Source organism: Zonotrichia albicollis, chromosome 1, assembly GCF_047830755.1.
Source record: "Zonotrichia albicollis isolate bZonAlb1 chromosome 1, bZonAlb1.hap1, whole genome shotgun sequence".
NCBI lineage: Eukaryota > Metazoa > Chordata > Aves > Passeriformes > Passerellidae > Zonotrichia > Zonotrichia albicollis.
Window position 1 is genome coordinate 145,776,213 of NC_133819.1, and position 18,587 is coordinate 145,794,799.

The 18,587-nt window shown below is 37.5% G+C and overlaps 1 protein-coding gene across 2 annotated transcripts in view; it reads right to left on the reverse strand.

Annotated features, from left to right (window-relative positions):
- The window catches only part of ADCY8 (adenylate cyclase 8), a 115,692-nt gene that overhangs the window by 61,669 nt on the left and 35,436 nt on the right, over window positions 1-18,587 (reverse strand). For both annotated transcript variants that reach the window (XM_014264426.3, XM_014264428.3), the window contains exons 3-4: window positions 5,894-6,024; window positions 3,309-3,420 (exon numbers count right to left, since the gene is read on the reverse strand). In XM_014264426.3, the coding sequence (XP_014119901.1) occupies window positions 3,309-3,420; window positions 5,894-6,024 (243 nt within the window). The remainder of the gene's footprint in view (window positions 1-3,308; window positions 3,421-5,893; window positions 6,025-18,587) is intronic.

Sequence of the window (18,587 nt, forward strand, 5' to 3'; positions counted from 1 at the left end):
GATAACTCTAGCTAAGCTGATTAAGAACCAGTTAAGCGATAGATCTAAAATCTAGATGTGATTGTGTAATCCTCCTTAGTGAAAGATCCTTCTAGGGAGGCCTAGAAAGAAGCACTTCCCAAAAGTCCTGTCGAGGATTTACAGGCAAGTAGAAAACTATTGCTAATAACATTTACAAAAGGAATAAGACCAGTAAAATAAACAATTACCATGCAGACATGGTGGTCACAATGTGACAGCAAGATCAGAAAACCCAAAAATAATATTTTTCAGTACAATAGTGTTATCACTGTATGTTCAGAAACATGGCACTTGGACAGTGATTGAAGAAAGAGAGATTAGGAGGAATTGTGATGATCTACCTTCACACTCATGGAGGTTAGTCCAGGAACACTGTTTTCAGTGCTTTAAAAGGGATTCTCAAAAATAGGAGGTGTTCCGGAAAAGTAGTCCCCAAAACTATTTTAAGGAATAAATCTTACAGAGTAAAAACCTCGCTGTGAGTTTGGTCTGTTTCTTTTATCAAAAGGAAACCTGAGAAGCTCCTTTATCAAAGCATCCAGATGCATTCCCAGAGGAAGTCAGTGACTACAAGATGGTCCTTTAGTCTGGGAATGATTGGCCACAGCAAGAATCAACAGATGTAATTCAAAGTCAGTAAAAATCAAAGGAGAAAAAACCTATACAGAATAAAATAGTGGGAGTGCTAAGGCACTGGAATATACTAGCAAGATGGACCAGTATTAAAACAAAATCATCTTGTGGCGCATTCAGATGAAGACCAGGAATTTTTCCAAAAGATACACCTTTACCAGGTGTGAAAGCTTTATGCAGTATCGAATGAGTAGGTTGATAGATCCCTGTAATTCACAAGTCCTTAAAATTCAGGGTCACTCAGTGTCCATTTCCAACACTTTTCAAAGGAAAAGGTGAAGTTCTATATAAGATTTAGACCCTTTTATTTTATGCAGCTGGTCCCCTCCATAAGAGTCCAGTGTGGAGTGCTGGTTTCCTGTAAAGTGCAGAGGGAGAATTTGTGTCCTTGAATTGGACAGAAACACCAAACCCTTTCTAGGGAAGCAAGAGAGGTTCCTCTGTGTTAGGCATCTCTATCGTCAGGGCATCACACAGGTATCATGACATCCAGGTCACAGAACCCACAAATAAGGAACACAATCAAAATGTCTTTCTTTTTACTAAATTTTAATTTTTCATGATCATATCACTTTAATCTTTGCAGGCAAAGTCTGTTCAGTTTCTGCAGTGGTTCTTCCCTGTGCCTTCCACCTTTCAGAGGATTGTTCTAAACCAGTAGATTAGTCTAATGATGTGTTTAAAAAAGAAGCAAATTCCCAGACTAGGAAAGGAAATGCATGAAGGAGCCTAAAGTCTTGAATTTAGTGACTGGGACATTCACTTGAGAGGTGATAATCCTGATAATGATGTTTTGAAGACACAGATGTTCTTTCATCCCAGATCAGAGATTTCTGGATAAGAAATTCTTTGCTATGTAAAACAGACTGATATATTTATTACCTTTTCTTTAAAATAGACTCACCTACATTTATAGTATACCTATTATTGTATGGCATATTCCATGTTCTCCATTAAGATTTATGAATTTAGAACTGCAACAGAAAGGTTTCTAGAAGGTTTAAGCGGAGATGTGTGGCAAACCACAGAGAGGGGAAAAAGTCTAGGCATTTAAAGAAGCAAAATTTTCAGTTCCCATAAAATAAAAAATAAAAAAACCTGAGAAAACAAGCTGGAAGTTGACTTCAGGGTTAAGTGGCAAGTGAAGGAGGATTCACTGGATTAGGCTTTTAAATGTAAATGCCTTCCTTGTTCCTAACTCCTTTACTGGATATACTCATTCTCTACAAAATCACTATTGGTTAAATATAGTTTATGGAATGGTTGCAAAATATGGTTAATGATCACGAATGCTAGCCAAATTTGAAATGTGAAGCAAGGCAATAAAGAATTTTTTATACATAGTCTTCCTAAAATATTTCTGTGACATACATACATTCTATTTGTAAAATATGTTTCTTCAATTAAAATAGCTATTTTTGTCAAGCCATACAAAAGCAGACATTACTCCTCTAAGCTTTCTAAAAGACAGGACTGAGGTAATTCTTTCACCTGGCTTTACAGTGCAGACAGAGCTGACAAGGGGGTTTTGTTTGCAAAGCAGATAGGTTGCGTTTACTAATTAGCCACTGCCCAGGCAATAGGTTATGGCATCACTCTATACAAAAGAAAACACATTGCTATGTGAGGTAAAAATAGCTGAATCAAAAGAAATTTCAATAATTATGGAAGACTTGCTTTTCTTGACCTTAATGTGTAAGATAAGAGAAAACCACAAGGATCTTATTCTGATACTGTGCAATATGTGTACAAATACTTCATCACCCTAATTCAGAAATGTATAAAAACCAGTGAGGGATGCAAATCTCTACATCAGGCCAAGCCACTTTAGGTTTCCTTTACAGGAAATAGATAGCATGGTCTAGGATATTCAGTGCAATTAGCATTTTCCCATAGTATATACATAGATTTGGCTGGGTAAATGATAAGATAAACTCTATGAAATGTACTTCATTGCCTCCACTTAGAAGCCTTATTAGTCAGCTCAGATATTGACACTAAAGAGATCCATATTAAATTACATTTTGACCAAAGAAGCATGAAAAAAAAATAATACAAGCTAGCAAAACTGAGCATGTTCTTCAATTCTCCTTGTATTTTTGTGCTTCACTTTTTTTTCTGATCAGTGCTAATTAAGGAGCAACTAATTTTCCTGATGTAATAATTTCCTCTGCTGTGTTTAATTAATTTCATTGTTGAGTTAGATAGAATCCAGCTTAAAGATTGTAAACCCTGCTATTAACTAACCACTGCAATGACTGAGAGAACTGATTAGATGACCTTAAATGAATACATCTTTTAACCTTCTTCACTTTGCAGAAGAAAAGACAAATAAAGCTAGGGTCTTAAAAAACAAATTTCCAGCAAAAATCCAAAATATGAAGCTTCCTTAGAAACTGTGGTAGGTGATCTCCCATCATACCATTCTCTGTCCAGCACTGCAGAAACCAAATGTTCTGATGACAACCTCTGCTTTCACTTGCTATCATAATTTTTCATATAACTTTGTTAGTGTCTTCCAATCTCAATTGCTATATAAAATCCCTGTGGGGAGAATCTGGATATATATTGTTCTAATTGATCAGAGGATATTTCCCAAACATCCCAAACATGGAATTGATTTTGTCTTTTTGGAAATCAATTGTTTAACTCACATGTGCTAGTCTATCAAATCTGGCAAAGAGTTCATTCAGCATTCGGACCAGCTCCTGGGCTGACAGAGTTGTGGAAAGGTTGGTGAAGCCTTTAACATCTGCAAAAAGAATGCTAAAAAAAGAAAACATATTATTATTTCACTCTATTTCCTTTAATTACTGAATGTTTTAAGTTACTTTCTAGCATTTTACTAGTGGAAGGATCATTTTATTACCCCTGAGGTAACATTACCTCTGTTCTATACTTTTGTACATACTGGAGTACTGAATATAAATATTGAAGGAACTAAAAAAATACTACTAAGAGTGAGAAAATGTTTTGCTAGAAATAGGAATCATGAAATTCTAGATTTTCAAAGCATACAAGTCTCAAATCCTAAGAGTACAGACAAATTTGTGATAGTCTTGATATACACCAGGCTAAGGCCAGTTTTATTTAGCGTCATTTCAGGCATGTGACAGAAGTACCTGAGTTAGAGCTATAGTACTCTCTTTATAAGATATGAATCTTTAATAGGATTTTTTTTTCATTCTACTGACTTTACAGGGAGCCCAGTGTGACTGTACTTTGAATTTAGGTGTATCAACTTGTGTGCCTGAAATTATGGTAGGATCTCCATTGACAAACCATTTGCAAACAGACTTCTAACGTGTTTAAAAATCCAGTTATTTTTCTTGCCTTTTGGCTGCTCACTGTGCCTAGAATGACCACATGTGAATATAGAGAAACATAAACACACACAAAGTATGTGGTATGCAAGATAACACCCAGAACAAAACATGTAATAGCTCAGTAATTATTAGCCAAAGAAAGCATTGGCTACTTTTATAAAGAGGTGATGTTCAAAAAGACACAGATCATTCTGGCACAAACCTTGTCAGCACTTGAAAGTCAACCAATAAAACTGGTGTTACAATCTGAGTACCAGAAGATTTTGTTTCACTTTAGCTGATGACTTGTGATGAACAAGATCACAACTTGGCAGGGTCTGAGAATTACCAATGTAACCAATAAGAAATACAATAATAATCAGGTTGATTGATAACACATCTTCAAATGTATGGACTGGTAAAGGTTTGGTTGCAATTTAAACAAGTGCTTACAAACTTGGGAAGATTTTACCTGTGAGAAGGAATAAAATTAAAAGGCAAAGTACCAAGCTACTCAAAGAGTAATGAATACTAATAATAAACTAAACTTATAAAAATAAAATTTTGAAACTACTAGTTTCTACACTTTTAATTTTCAAACCAACAAAAATTTATATCTGGATATATGTAAGGATTCATATAGGATTTGTTTATGGGGTATTCAGTACTAAACATTTATGAAATAAAATAAGGTGTATGAAACCTTGTTTTGAAAAGATCTAGTTTCTGGCAGTATGTATGGAAGCCAACCAGTATCTGTATATTAAAGCATGCAGAATTTTAATTTCAAATCTCTTTCAGGCATTAAATATATTTTGATTTCTCACCCTGTCTACAACCCTTTTCCATTAAAGCAAAAGGGCCATTTCTCCATATTTTGATTCTTCTACAGCAACACTTACTCTGAGTATGAAAAAGGTTAATGGAAGACATTTTAATTTAGTGCAGCTCAAACCTTTATGAGGGTCCTTGATACTTTCCATCAGATTTAATAAAATAACATATCTGAGCTACTGCATGGACACAGAAGCAGCAGATAATCAATTTATTCTTCTGCAGAAGTGCAAATTATTTCATTGAACTTCTCCAGGCAAAGTTATATTTTGGTTTCATTGAAAGGCAAAGTACTTGCTTCCCATGCAAACTATCTGCCACCATACCCATGCTTATTTTTCACTTCCTTCAAGGAGGGTTTCAAAGATGGTCAGTCAATGATTTACCCTTGTGTTTTGGGAAAGGCTCATGGAAAATGCTATTGGCTTAATAAAATATTCTGATTTTCTGGAAATACACTAAAACCAAGATGATGTAATGTCATGGAGTGGAAGTTGATCATTCTGGTGTAAATGAACAATTAGGACTAATTACCTTGAGTGGCAGCTCATAGGATAATTATCACCCTTGTGATAACATTTCAAGAAAGAAAAAAATTAGAGAGAGGAATAAAGATTAAGAAAATAATAATAAGACTGATTAAATGAAAATGGCTATAAAGCAGAGGAACCATTTAACAGGTTACCATCTTTGAAAACATCTTACAAGTCTCCATCTAATTTTTCAGTGTGTGGGGTGAGCCAGGTTGTGGCAGAATATATGTCCACATGTAGGCAGGCCTCCCCTTCCTGTGCAATCCTGACCACTTAAGTGAACTGAGTGTGAAAAAGTGAAAAAAAGTGAAAAAAAAAAGTGAAAAAAAAGACACAAATGGTCCAGACTCAGTGTTTAGTTTAAATGGCTCTTGCCATTGCCATGGCATCCAAGCACCCTGATGATTAGAAGAAGGCATCAAAATGCTTCTCTGCTTAAATACTAAACAAGGTTACACTAATTTTCCAATTAATGAATGAATAAAGCAACAGAAGGGAAACCCTCAGACAAGAGTAATTTAGCAACATCTGAGACCTTAGGCATTACAGAAAGGCTACTTCACCCACCTGACATTCTCATAACGATGAATGTAGATCTTATGGAACTGGTGCTGCAAATGTTCATCTTCCACATTGGTCATGTCATTGATCATTTCCAGGACTACAAACCGTGGCAACACAGAGAGCACCAGTCGTTCCTAAACAAAGAGGAAACCAGTGTCAGTCTGAACTGGTATTTCACAATGCCCAGTTTAAGGATCTGGATAACTGATTATTTAAGATGTGACCCTCCTCTCTGAAAATTCTAGCTCAAGACATTTGTTATAATTCACTTTATCAGCCTGAGTCCATAGTCCAGGATACGTCTGGTTTGGGTAAGGAAGAATAAAATGAGTTCACATGCAGCCATTCAAACTGGTCCTCCTGACTAGCAGAACTGGAGAACATGTTCAACATTTCTAATTATTTTTGTCTGTGCTTCAAGAACCCTCACGAAGAGTAAACATTTGTTTATATATAAAAACAAATGTAGACATATGTTTATATATATGCACATGCTTCTTTATAATGTATATTAGTAGAGTATCCATTTACATTATTTTATTATTAGTGTGCAAACAGTGTATCGGTGCATATTAGTGCACATATACTTCTAGTATTAGTGTATAAAGAGATACACACATATCCACAAGAGTGCTGTTTCCAGCCCTGTCATAATATAATTAAGCCCAGAATTTTCACAGAATTTCACCAAATATTCTGGGTTGGAAGGGACTACAAGGATTTTAAGTGACTGGCCTATATGGGGATTGAACCTGGACTCATGGTTATTAGCACCATGCTCTAACTAACCACATCTTAGTACAGCCAGGCAAGCCCTCAAAAAGCAATCAAGTCTTTAATGAAAGCCCTGGATCATCCCCTGAGAGATTTTAGACTGGCTTCAGTGGCTCATCAGTTTAACAGCTTTGACAGATTTTTGTGAGTATCCAACCCAAATCTGTTTCTCTGCAAATTAAACCTTCTTTTTGTCCTTTCAAATTGAGCATGGATAATTATTGATTGCTGCTTTCTCTGTAATAATCTTTCTGTACTAAAATACTGTTATTGTGTCCTCTTCACTCTGTCTCTCTTGTTTTTTTTTTTTCAGATTAGAAAGCTTTGTCCAGTATTGGAATTTATCACTCCAAATCACTCTGAAGCAAAGCTACAATTTTTCACTTTTGTTTTGCTTTAGAGGATTGCAAATACTGAAATATTATTGAACTAAAGAAGAGAATGTTACTAGCATGTATGCAAGTTATTTATAACCAAATTTCAAACAACATTTTGGGGAATAGGATATATCTAGGGAAAACCAGATACGAACTCCCAATTCAGGCACATATGTAGACAACAGAGCACACAGATTAATAAAGTCCTCTCCTCTCCTCTCCTCTCCTCTCCTCTCCTCTCCTCTCCTCTCCTCTCCTCTCCTCTCCTCTCCTCTCCTCTCCTCTCCTCTCCTCTCCTCTCCTCTCCTCTCCTCTCCTCTCCTCTCCTCTCCTCTCCTCTCCTCTCCTCTCCTCTCCTCTCCTCTCCTCTCCTCCACCTTTTTCTGTCAAAGTAACTGATGTTGAATTTGTTTTGAGGCAACTTGATATCAGGAGGATATAAAATAATCACAGAGTAAAGAGGCTGTGTTATGTCCCTTCTCAAGGGTGAAGATTTGTTCAGAGAGAAGAAAAACCAAAGAGGAATGATGGGTGGAATGAGAAAGACAAGAAAACCAATGAAAATAATGATTTTTATGCCAGCAGGATTCAATGCCATGTAGATAAAATGTTGCCATAGATGAAACATCTGAATAAATGAAGAAATCCCTTCCTAGCTTTCATAGGAAGTGAAACACTACTAACTTACAACTTTCACAGTGCAGATCATGAAGAATTCTCACTCTGAGCAATCTCAGTCAGCAGTTAGTAAACAATCTTCAGCTCTGATGGGAACACGTTGTGGATAAACACCTCCATTTGTCTAGATGGCAGCACCAGCTGAGGTGAACTGTATGTTTGTTTGAGAGGGGAGAACACAGGCTGCCACAAGCTGCACTGGAGCACAGGAGTGTTTCACCACTGCAGCACTGGAGTGTTACACCCCCCTCCAAGAAGGCACTCCTTCCTGCATAACATGCTGACAGAATATGAGAGAACTGAGAATCTCCTAATATTTAATTCATCCACCTATTCTACAAACCTTTGCTAAATCAAGACCTCCTTTTGTGAGGAAGAGACAAAAAATTATGTGAGTGATGGCTTCTAAAGAGCAGGCTGTGAACTATAATGCAGCAAGATCATCGTTTATTTTGGGAAATAGCCAAGCTCAGACTTTCTGTTTTCATACTGGGTGGTTCTAATTTTAGCACATTTGCTTTGTCTTGGCTTTGTTCCACCCTTTCCACCTGGGAATTCTGCTATCCTTCATTCTTCTGATGTGTAAACACTGGATGTGATGCTTGTGACGGCAAGAAGCAAACCAGTCCCTTAGGAGGTCCTGCATACTCCTGCAAATCCAGGTTTCACAGGAACATCTACACCTCAGGTAGCCTCACTCATAAAGAAATGCAAAGAGCTGCTCATTGTTAGGCTGGGAGCCAGAAAGATTTTAAAAATTTTGTGTCCTTAAGCTTCCTATGATAGAATGCACTTAGATTTTCTTGTTCCTTCACTATTAAAATACATAGCTCACTATGACCAAAAAATAAAACCACCTTCTGAGCAAATCAGATCAGTAATTCAGGGAGTTGTATGAATAAAGTGTCCAATGACTTCTTGCGAAGATACATTCAGAATAATACTAAATTTTTTCACTGTTAAAAGAAATATGTTATTTTCTAGCTTACCCATGAAGGATGGCAAATTGGAAGATCATTTTTCTTTTAAAGGAGATTTGAAAAAAGGAAAGCAAACAGAAATACTGGATTCTATTGACTTGTTTATGAAATCTATAATAAGTGAACATTAAAAAAAGATCAGTTCCTTCATACATTTATGGCTTAAATAGTAAATGTACTTTTTTTTCTGAAAGAAAACCTTACATTCCTAATTTGCATTCACCTAAGGTAGTATTGAGCAATGCCTCTAGAAAGTTTATTTAAAATAAAACATAGTTGGCTTGGCACATGTTCACTAAGCCAAGAAAAATGTGCCTAGGACATTTGATATCTTAACCTTCATGCTACTCATTAAGGTAAGTTAAATGTTCTTGTCTGCAAATAAGATCTGGCAATGACCCATAAAACTGAGGTTAATTGCTTTGCCTCTGTAGGAGCCCTCCGCCATTAATAGTGAGGTGTATGATGAGCCTTTGTTGGAATCACAACTGAAGGTTCATGAACAGCTCATGTCACTGCTCTGCATAGTGTATGTTGTGCTAAGGAAGAGCTAGAAAAACAGCATTTCAGTGTGCCTGTGTGTATCTATATATACTTTTTGAGGCACTTCAGTTACCATTAATTCTCTGGTACTGAAGCATTTAAATGACAGAAATTTTTTGCTCTGTGGGTGTCAGCTGTCCATGGCTATGCCCAGCTACTCTTACGTCACACCACACTGACAGGATGGTGGGGATGCTGAACCAGGCTTCTTCTCCAAGCTGGGAACTGAGATGGGCTCTAGTGTGGATCATTTCCATTGTTTCTTTTCCTGCAGCTGATTCTAGTGTTCTCTGGACCAAGTCCTTTTTCAGAGGTCTTTCATACCTCTTTTCTTCAATCCAACAGTTAAGAAAGATATTTGTTTATTCAAGAATGCGTGTCAGGTCACTCTTCCCTTGATATAAAGATCCTTGCCACATAACCCCCCTTCAAGCTACTTAAATACTATTGCTCCTATTTCACAGATTTAGATACTGTGGCACAGAAGAACCACCACCCCCACCACCAGCAGTGTGTGGGGGTCATGTACAAAAAAGCAGTAGCTAATCACAGGGAAAAGAAAAATGTCATTTTTTATTATCTTCTGTACCTTACTATTTACATGATCAAAGAGTCCTCACCTTTTTAGTCAGTCTCTCTTGGAAGGCATTTTCAGAACTGAAGGATAACGCATAAGAAAAATTTCCTTCCCTTACAGAGAAAGCCCTAATAGAATGTTATGAACTCTAAGGTGAAGGAAACTCCATCACCCAGATCTTTTGAAAGCTTACTAGTTCAGCAGTGGTCTAAGTGGAGACAATTTAAAGCAGCAGTGGTAAGTGGTTAGAAAAGGAGCAGAGATATATTTGTTCAAGAGAAAAGACATAGAAAAAAGATTCCTTTTCTAGCAACAAAGGAATGCTCAAAAAGAGCTGGTGAAATATTCTGCTAAAAAAAATTCATGACATGAATCAACCCCAATGTTTAAGATGGAGCTGTCAGAATTTAGAGTAAATTAATTTAAAAAGTGCCTTTAACCTGAAGAATAACTATGGTAAAGAAAACAAACAAACAGTAGAAATCACTAAATGTAACACATTGATGGTAGAATTCAGGTCTGCATTTGAACACCTGAGTTTTGTGACTCCAAGGCAGTTATGCCCTTAGTAGTTTGGATGAAACTTTCATTTCATCCAAAGAATCTGGAGAGATACTCAAGCTAGTAAATTACTCCTTCGGTGTTACTATGGGTCTCTTTGGGTTCTGGTGCCTGTTTTGACTAGATCTCAGTCCATGGTGGTAGGAGCTCACAGATGTAAAGAGTGTGTAGTCACTTAGTTTAGGAGGTGTCAAATATGGAGCTGACTCCTACCCAATCTACTCCTTCAGGAAAAGTTAGCAGCAGTGAAGCAAATCCTGCAATGATAAGTAAATTAACTTCATGAGTCACCCACATCTACTCAAAATCCCAAGACTGCAATTTAACATGTATACTGCCTCTAAGGCCCATTTATTGTTTTATGCATCTGCAATAGTCATTCTTTGTTGCACAGCTTTGCTGTGGTCTGCATGCACTGATCCCTTGGGTCACTTTCACAGAAATCAGGGGGTACCAGTGCTTACAACTGCACAAACATAGGTAGGCACATTCATGGAGAACTGGGACATGTCCCTGATGAATAAATAATGACCTTTGCAGCAGTTTTTGAGAAGACTCAATTAACCAGTGCACAAGGCCTCAGTCTTGTGAATAAAAACCAGAGATCTCTCCATTTGGGCTGATCAAAGAGACCAAAACTCCAACAAGCACAAAACATTGACAAGCAATTTGGGATCTGGAGGAGATGGCTAAGAGGAAGGTCAAACTCCCTGAGGTTTCTCTGCAGGTCATGTGAGGGAAACACCCCTGCAGGATCTGCTGTCTGCAAAGGCTCCATGAACCAGCTCTGCTTAGATGGTATAGACTTTTCTTTGTTCCACATAATTTTTATTTGAGATGGCTTTACCAAGGCACAGAACCCCCTCTTGGCTGATGGGTGAATTCAGGTTTTGCTCTTTTTCCTCTGCATGAAAGGGGAAACCTACAGAGAAGTTGTGGGATTAAGTCTGGGTTTGGAATCATGATGCTGATGGCTGATCCCAAGACGCTTGTGTAAAATTGGAGTGGGCGTAGCCCAGAAGTGTTTAACCATAGATGCTCTAGAGAAACTGTGTCAAATTTTTCATCCTGATTTTTAAGAATCATTTTTCCAGAACCATCAAGCTTATCTTTAACAACATTTACAATTAATATCAGAGATGCTTTATTGTCTTAAACACTAAACTTAATAGGATGTGAAAAGGGCCATTCAGAGCAGTAGTTTCAGTCTTTCTGGAGCACATGAGCTTTTATTACATTTAAGAGAAGTCAATAAAAATTGCATTGTTTTGTACTGAAAATCTGACCATGTTCAGAATTGATGTAATTATTGTAGATGTCACTCTAGAAAATGGAAACTAGCACCTCTCATTATGATGAACTGCTCTGAAGAGAAATTCCTTTGTGCTTACTAAGTGTACAATGGACAGTCTATTTGCAGCTGTTCTTTCTTGTGTCTCATCAAGACAATGGGAGTTAATTAAAAAATACTGAAGGAACTGCAGTACCTAATTCATTCAGACTTGTGGGGTTAGGAGGCTCCCTTTTAGTTTTTACTACTTAACTTCTGCAATGTTTGATATGAGCAATATCAACTTTGTTTTATTTTAATTCCAGTACTGAATATCCCAAATTATGGGAATCCTTGGCTGCATGTTCCATTTAGGCATCTGCTGTTTTCAAAGAGAAACAAGGCCAGGTCACACAGAAGGTCTTGGAGTCTCCTTTTATTTAGTTTTTGTCTATGAAACACATTTAGAATCTCAATCAAACTGATAACCCACTATTTATGAGAGTGAATGAAAGTGAACCCTTCATGAAAGTGTCTAATGAGACATGTTGCAAACCTTATGGCAATGAAAGTAGGAGAAAGCATTTTCCCCACAATTCTTGTAGGAAGATGTTAAATTTTTTCCTTTATGCTGTTGTCCAGACCAGGATAAAACAATATACATAGCACATGCTGAAGGGAGGAACTGCAAGTCCTGCTGGTCCTTTCTTTTGGTAGGGTAGGGAATGGTTTGATGATTCAATACCTGTAACCACATTACAATATCTTGGTAGGGTGTGATGACTAACAGTCTATTGCCATGTGTAAAAGGAGATTTTTTTTTTTTTTACCCATTTGGCTATGTGAGGAAATCAAAATCTTAGTGCCTGCTTACCCTGCAGTTCCTGAGATGTAGAAGAATGATTCCAGGGCTGCCAGTTTGGGGTTTTATGCCTTCCCAGTATAATTTTTGCTTCATAAATATTTAGCTCATTCTGTAACGTACTGGGAATTGGTAGAACAACAGTCCCTGTCTTTTTTTTTTTTTTCTTTTTTTGCATGGTACTTGTTATTGCTGGTGCAGGTATATTTAATAAAAAAAAATATTCCTCTTCAAAATATTTTAAAAAATACAAAAATACTTAAAACATTTTTTTCAGAAGTAACACAGCTGATCATGAAGCTAACTGCTAACTGCAGACAGTAATTACACTATGGCACAGGTACAATGAACCAACTTGTCATAAGGCCACATGAGCACCACTGTCTTGCACAGGAGTGGGTGGGAGCACATCATGAAACAATCTCCTGATAGTGCTTTGTTTGTTTATCTTTTATCTTAGCAGTAGGATCTACAGGTCTCAGATTAAGTGTTCTCAAATTAAGTGTCTGTATTGAATACATACAATTGTTAACAAGTCCAGGTACTCTGAACCCTTACATATGATTTTTTATCTCCTGAATGAAGAGTGTGTTAGATCTACATTTCACTGTGAAAACCAGACATGTTAGAAGGATGAGTGGTGAAAAGCAGGAGTTACAAAACAATTTGTATTACTGCCCTACCTTGTAGACATGAACATTTATCATAGAATCATGCAATGGGTTGGATTGGAAGGTTGTTCAAGATCAGTCAGTTACCACCTGGCCAAGGGCAGGAGAACCTTCCTCTGGACCAAGTTGCTCAAAGTTCCATCCAGCTTCCAGTCAAGGGACAGACACAACTTTCCTGGGCAAGCTGTTCCTGGGTCTCACCACCCTTACAGTCAAGAATTTCTTCCTAATAGCAATCTCAACCTGCTCTCTTTCAGTTTGAAGCCATTCCCCCTTGTCCTACCATTATATGCCCTTTTCAAAACTCCTTCTCCATCTCTCTTGTAGCCCTTTTAGGCACTGGGAAGTTCTACAAGTTTTCCCCGTGGGCTTCTTTTTCCTGGACTGAACCATTTCAAATCTCTCCTCCTGTCTTCATAGGAGCCCCAGCTCTCTGATCATCTTCATGACTCTCCTCTAGATTTTCTCCAACAGATCCATGTCCTACTTATTGCTGGGGACCCCTGAGCTGAACAAGTGATACTCTCCAGCCCCACAGTAACCCATTAGACTCATCTAGTAATGGAAAGTCATATTTTATATTCTTAATTTTGTTTCTTCCAAATATCATGATGATTTTTTAAATTTATCCTTTATTAAAAAATAGTGGAGAAGACAAATATCCAGAAGAAAAAATATTTATATGGAAGTAAGACCCAGATTATGGCAAAAAGCTTGTACTATCTCGTGGTGTATTGGCTTCCATAAATTTCAGTTAGTTTGCAAGGAAGGCCAGAGTCAGAACTAAAGAGCAGGAGAGAGACAGACACAACACTGATTTCATAATAGCATAATCTTAAGCTTTTCCTTGTTTTACTGGGATAGAAAATGATCACAAAACAGCTCCTACAATTCAAATTTTTTCTAAAATATCAGAATGGAACCATCTGACTTTAATGCTTTTTGTGCTGTGTTTCTCTGGAACAGCTTTGACTTATCTGCTATTAAATCTTCATTTAATTATTTTGTACTGGTTCTTTTTTCTATTGATTTAGATGTCTCTTTTCCCATTTTGTTTTTTTTTTTTTTGAGCTGTTTTAAAAATTTCTAGACAAATTCAGTAAAATACACATCTGTGTGGAGTACTCACGGCAGATAATGACATAGAAAATATCAGAAAGAAGGCTTTTGTGCATTTTATCGTGCAGCTTTCTATGACTAAATCACTGCAGCCACCAAGATAAATAAGAGCCACAAGGTCATATTTTCTGGTCAAAACAAGGGATGCACCTTGTCAGAGAATTACAAGACGCCAGTACTAAACAGAACAAGCAGGATAAAACTTCCTTTCAGTAGGTGGGAGAAAATCACCTCCTGAAAATCAAACCCCTTTGAATAGGCCTGTAGATGGGCAGTTGAATACTGGTGCTATTGTTGCCTTTTGCCCAACCTGGGAATGAAACTAGAGACAATTTTAGTAAGGAGGTAATGTAAAGGGGGATCTTTAATGAAGGCCTTCAGGGGCAGTTTTGGAAAGATGTCCTTAAAAGCCCACTCCTACAGGGATGAGTACACATTTATATACAAATTTATATACAAATTTATATTTATAGGAAATTAGCATAATTGATAAAAAGCACCAATTAGGAGGACAAGGGGTGATGCCATTCCCCCCCAGGTCAAACCCCTTCTCTGGAGCCCCTCCTTCAGCACTGGCTGTGCTTTGTCCATGAGAACGGATCTCAATGAGTTGTTCTCAGCCTTGGTTCCCAGGAAGAACCAAGACAGCACAGAACCTTATATCTCCTGGAGCTTGGAGCTCTGGAATTTGCTTTGTCTTTCTGCTCAGGGAAAGGCCATGGAAAAGTACTGGGAAAGATAGCTACTAATACAATAGGTGATGGAGTAACAAATATATGTGTGAAGAATACAGAGACCATATAAAATATTAAAAGGTAAAACCTAAATGGTATCAATATGAAGGACCATTAGCCTATATATAAATGTTAATCCAAATATTCTATCTTACCTTAAATTGTCACAGTAATGGCATCAGTACCTTGACTCTATTTATCTTGGAATTGGTATTGATTATGGTTATATGATTTAAAACCATTACCTGGACTACAGAGTCCTCCTATTAATTAAGCATTTTGTAAGGACATTAATTTTAGAGTCCTCCTGCAGTCCTTTTAGGGCACTAAGGGAAGTTTCTTAGTACATTAAAAGTTCTGATCCTGAATGAGAAACTCAGAGCAGAGGCACTAACTTGATGAATTTGGAGCTTGGATTTCTTTATTAAGCCAGAGGAATGTGTGACAGCCCAGCTGGTAGAAGTCTCATCACTGTAGGGAGCTGAAACTATGTCATTCCCCTTACTCATTCCATCTCTGCCCACTTCCCTCATGCATCAGCAAGGGTCACTAGTTGATGGCAGCTCTGGAAAAAGCTGGTTTTTTTTAGACACCTCTCTGTCTAGCAAAGAGCTGAGAGCAAAGGAGACACAGGCCACCAAAATCCTGTCAGTTTCATTCGCTATTGACCAGCACAACATTTGAAAAACCTGGTTTGGAGATCAAAGTACCTCACAGGAGTTTTATCCTCAGTGAATCCAAAATCCATCTACTAGGAAGGGGGATTCCTTCTCATTAGTTTCTTCCAAGGAGAGCTCCCATGCCTGAAGATATGACACTGGGATTTCTCCCCTATATGAATTGCACTTCAGGGTCTGACTCCTATCTCTCTGTCATTGACTACAAATCTCATTATTCCGTTTGAGCCCATGTGGCAACTCTGGATTTGCAGGAATGGAAGAGAAGGAAGCAGATAATTTTTGTCATGATTTTACTTTAGATTCCTACTTGACAGAAAAATGTGAAGTTATGATTTGATGACAAGAAACAAACACTGGCAGTGAATGTGAAGGCACTACATATAAACTCCGACTTTACAGTCTTTGGATTTCTACTGCAAATGGGTTCATTAATGGGGGGTTTTGAGATAAGGTATAGTAAATATACAACCTGCTATGTACAGAATCATAAATGCATGTAAATATTTCTTCCCCCCAACAATAAGGAAGAAAAGTCTTTTATTGGATTTAGAAAACAGGTCACCTACTAAATGAGAATATGGGAATGGATTATGAAGAACAATATAAACATTTCATATTCCTTTATTTGTTGAATTAACCAGTATGTTATCTTGATGTTCCATCTTGATGTTATCTTGATGTCCCATCAGCTTGATCATCTGATGGAACAACATGAAGAAAAAATTTCAGCGGCAACCATGGTTCTTTAGAGAAAAGTACTAAGATGAAAGAAAGTCTGGACAAATGTGAAGCTTTACTTAAAATGCCACAATTAACAAATTGGTTTTTATCAAGAGAAAAAAAAAAAAAAAGCCTTAATTTAATATTTAACCAGAGGTTTACATTTTTTTAATTTTAAATTGTGACTTTATTGTTTGGCCTTTAAAAAAAAAGGCTCAGTTATTGTGATCATAATTTTAAAATATGAAGCACATTAAGCTATTTTTATAAAGACCATGTGCTCTCTAAAATTAAGATTATTCCTTTATTTTTCAAACTAAATCTGAACTTTATCCTCATACCGATTCACAGAGATTTTACTATTCTTACCACCACCATATATACACAAACACACACACACATATATCTACGTATATGTACATACGTATGTATATATATATATGCATACACACAGGACTTCATGGTGCTTAACCCTCTTAAAGTGTCCTTTCCAATCCCAGTCCAATCTGCTGCTATTTTAGAGGCTGCAAAGTACTGACAGTTGATTAAATTCTAGCTTTGTGAGAGCTTGATAAAACCTGCATAACATGTAAGCTGCTTAAAAAAATTTAAAAAATAAGAGCCAAAAAACAAACTAGACTTCATCAATCTGCAGAGAGCTTCTTAAAGACATGGGAAGCAGAGATTGTTGCAGGGGAAAGTGTGAAAGAAAATCCTCTGGAAGTAGAGGTAAAAGGAAACAAATGGTCAAACAGAACAGGTTTTTTAATGGAAAAAGAGATTAAGGCAGGATTACAGTATTTCCAAAGATCTCAGCAGAAGAGACTAAATATGCCAACGGCAGATTGTTCTGAAGACTAAGGGCTGTCTTCTCATTTTCTAGCCCTGATGCCCATACTAGAAAGACACAATGTGTGATCATACCTAGAAAACAAAACTATCCTCTTCTCACCCGGACAAATGGTCCTTTCAGGTGGTGAGCTCTAATCCTTCATGCCAACCAAATGAAACATCATCCAAACTGTTTTGACTTTCCAAATAAGTTTTAATTGGATTTGTGGAATCCCCTATGAGAAAGAGATTGCCTGGAATGCTGGTGCTCAGTATGCCAGTGGCAGGACTTGCAGGGAGGAATTGCCTGTAGGGCTCTCTCTTAGGGGACCCTTCTCATTTACACCATTTAATGTAGAAAAGTTTTTCTGCTTTCTCCCCTCTGATCTGACCCAACCCATAATTAAAACTTGCAGATGCCCATCTTTGTCCCAGCTTGATGGGAAGCATCCCTGGAAGCCCAGTGGATGAGGTTTGGTACCAGCCTGGACCTTCTGGCCTGAATATTCCTTGCAAGACTGGGAGCAGACAGTGCTTGCTCCCCACCTGCCTCCATGGAGCCTTCACTCCATTTCCTCTGCCTGTGTCTTAGATGCCCAAGAACATTTCCGTAGGAATTAAGAAAGATGTTAAGGGCCCTTATTTTCACATAAGAGGACCTTCTCCCTGTGGAATTGGAAATTGTGTCTGCAGAGAAATGGGCCTGCTTGCTGAGGGCTGTCTTGGAGAGGGATTTAAACAATACAGCTAAAAAGACTAATGTGTTGTGGCTTTAGTAACTTCTAGAACTAGGTATCTGCACTAAAACTAAACAAACGTGGTGCTAAAATTAGAATAATTTTTTCCATTTGACTTGTCAAGACTTAGAACCTGGAGGATTTGTTTCTGATTTGAGTTTACTCCCCGCCAATAGTTTAACACAGCCAGAGCTGAGCAGCCTTGTTGGTGAGCTCTGTGCAAGAGGTAAAGAGTTTTCTCTTCATGAATGATGCATAACCTGCTACACTGAGGACAAGAATCAACACCTCTCCAGAGGATGAATGCAATAGTCAAACAGATATGGACTGTTTTCCCCCCTGATCCCAAACAACTTGTACATAAAATGATATTAGGTGCTCTAAATCTACTAGAAATAATGCAAACAAAATGTTTCAGAGAGGACATAATATTAGGTTTTCTGAACATTAGTTCAGATCCCAGGTTACTCAGGTTAGTAAGATACAGTTTAACAACTTTGCTTAGCTTGAAAGCAGCCTCCCATCCCATCCCTGTTTTCCTATTGCTTTGTCCAGGCTTCATTAGTGTCTTTGGTCTAGAGCA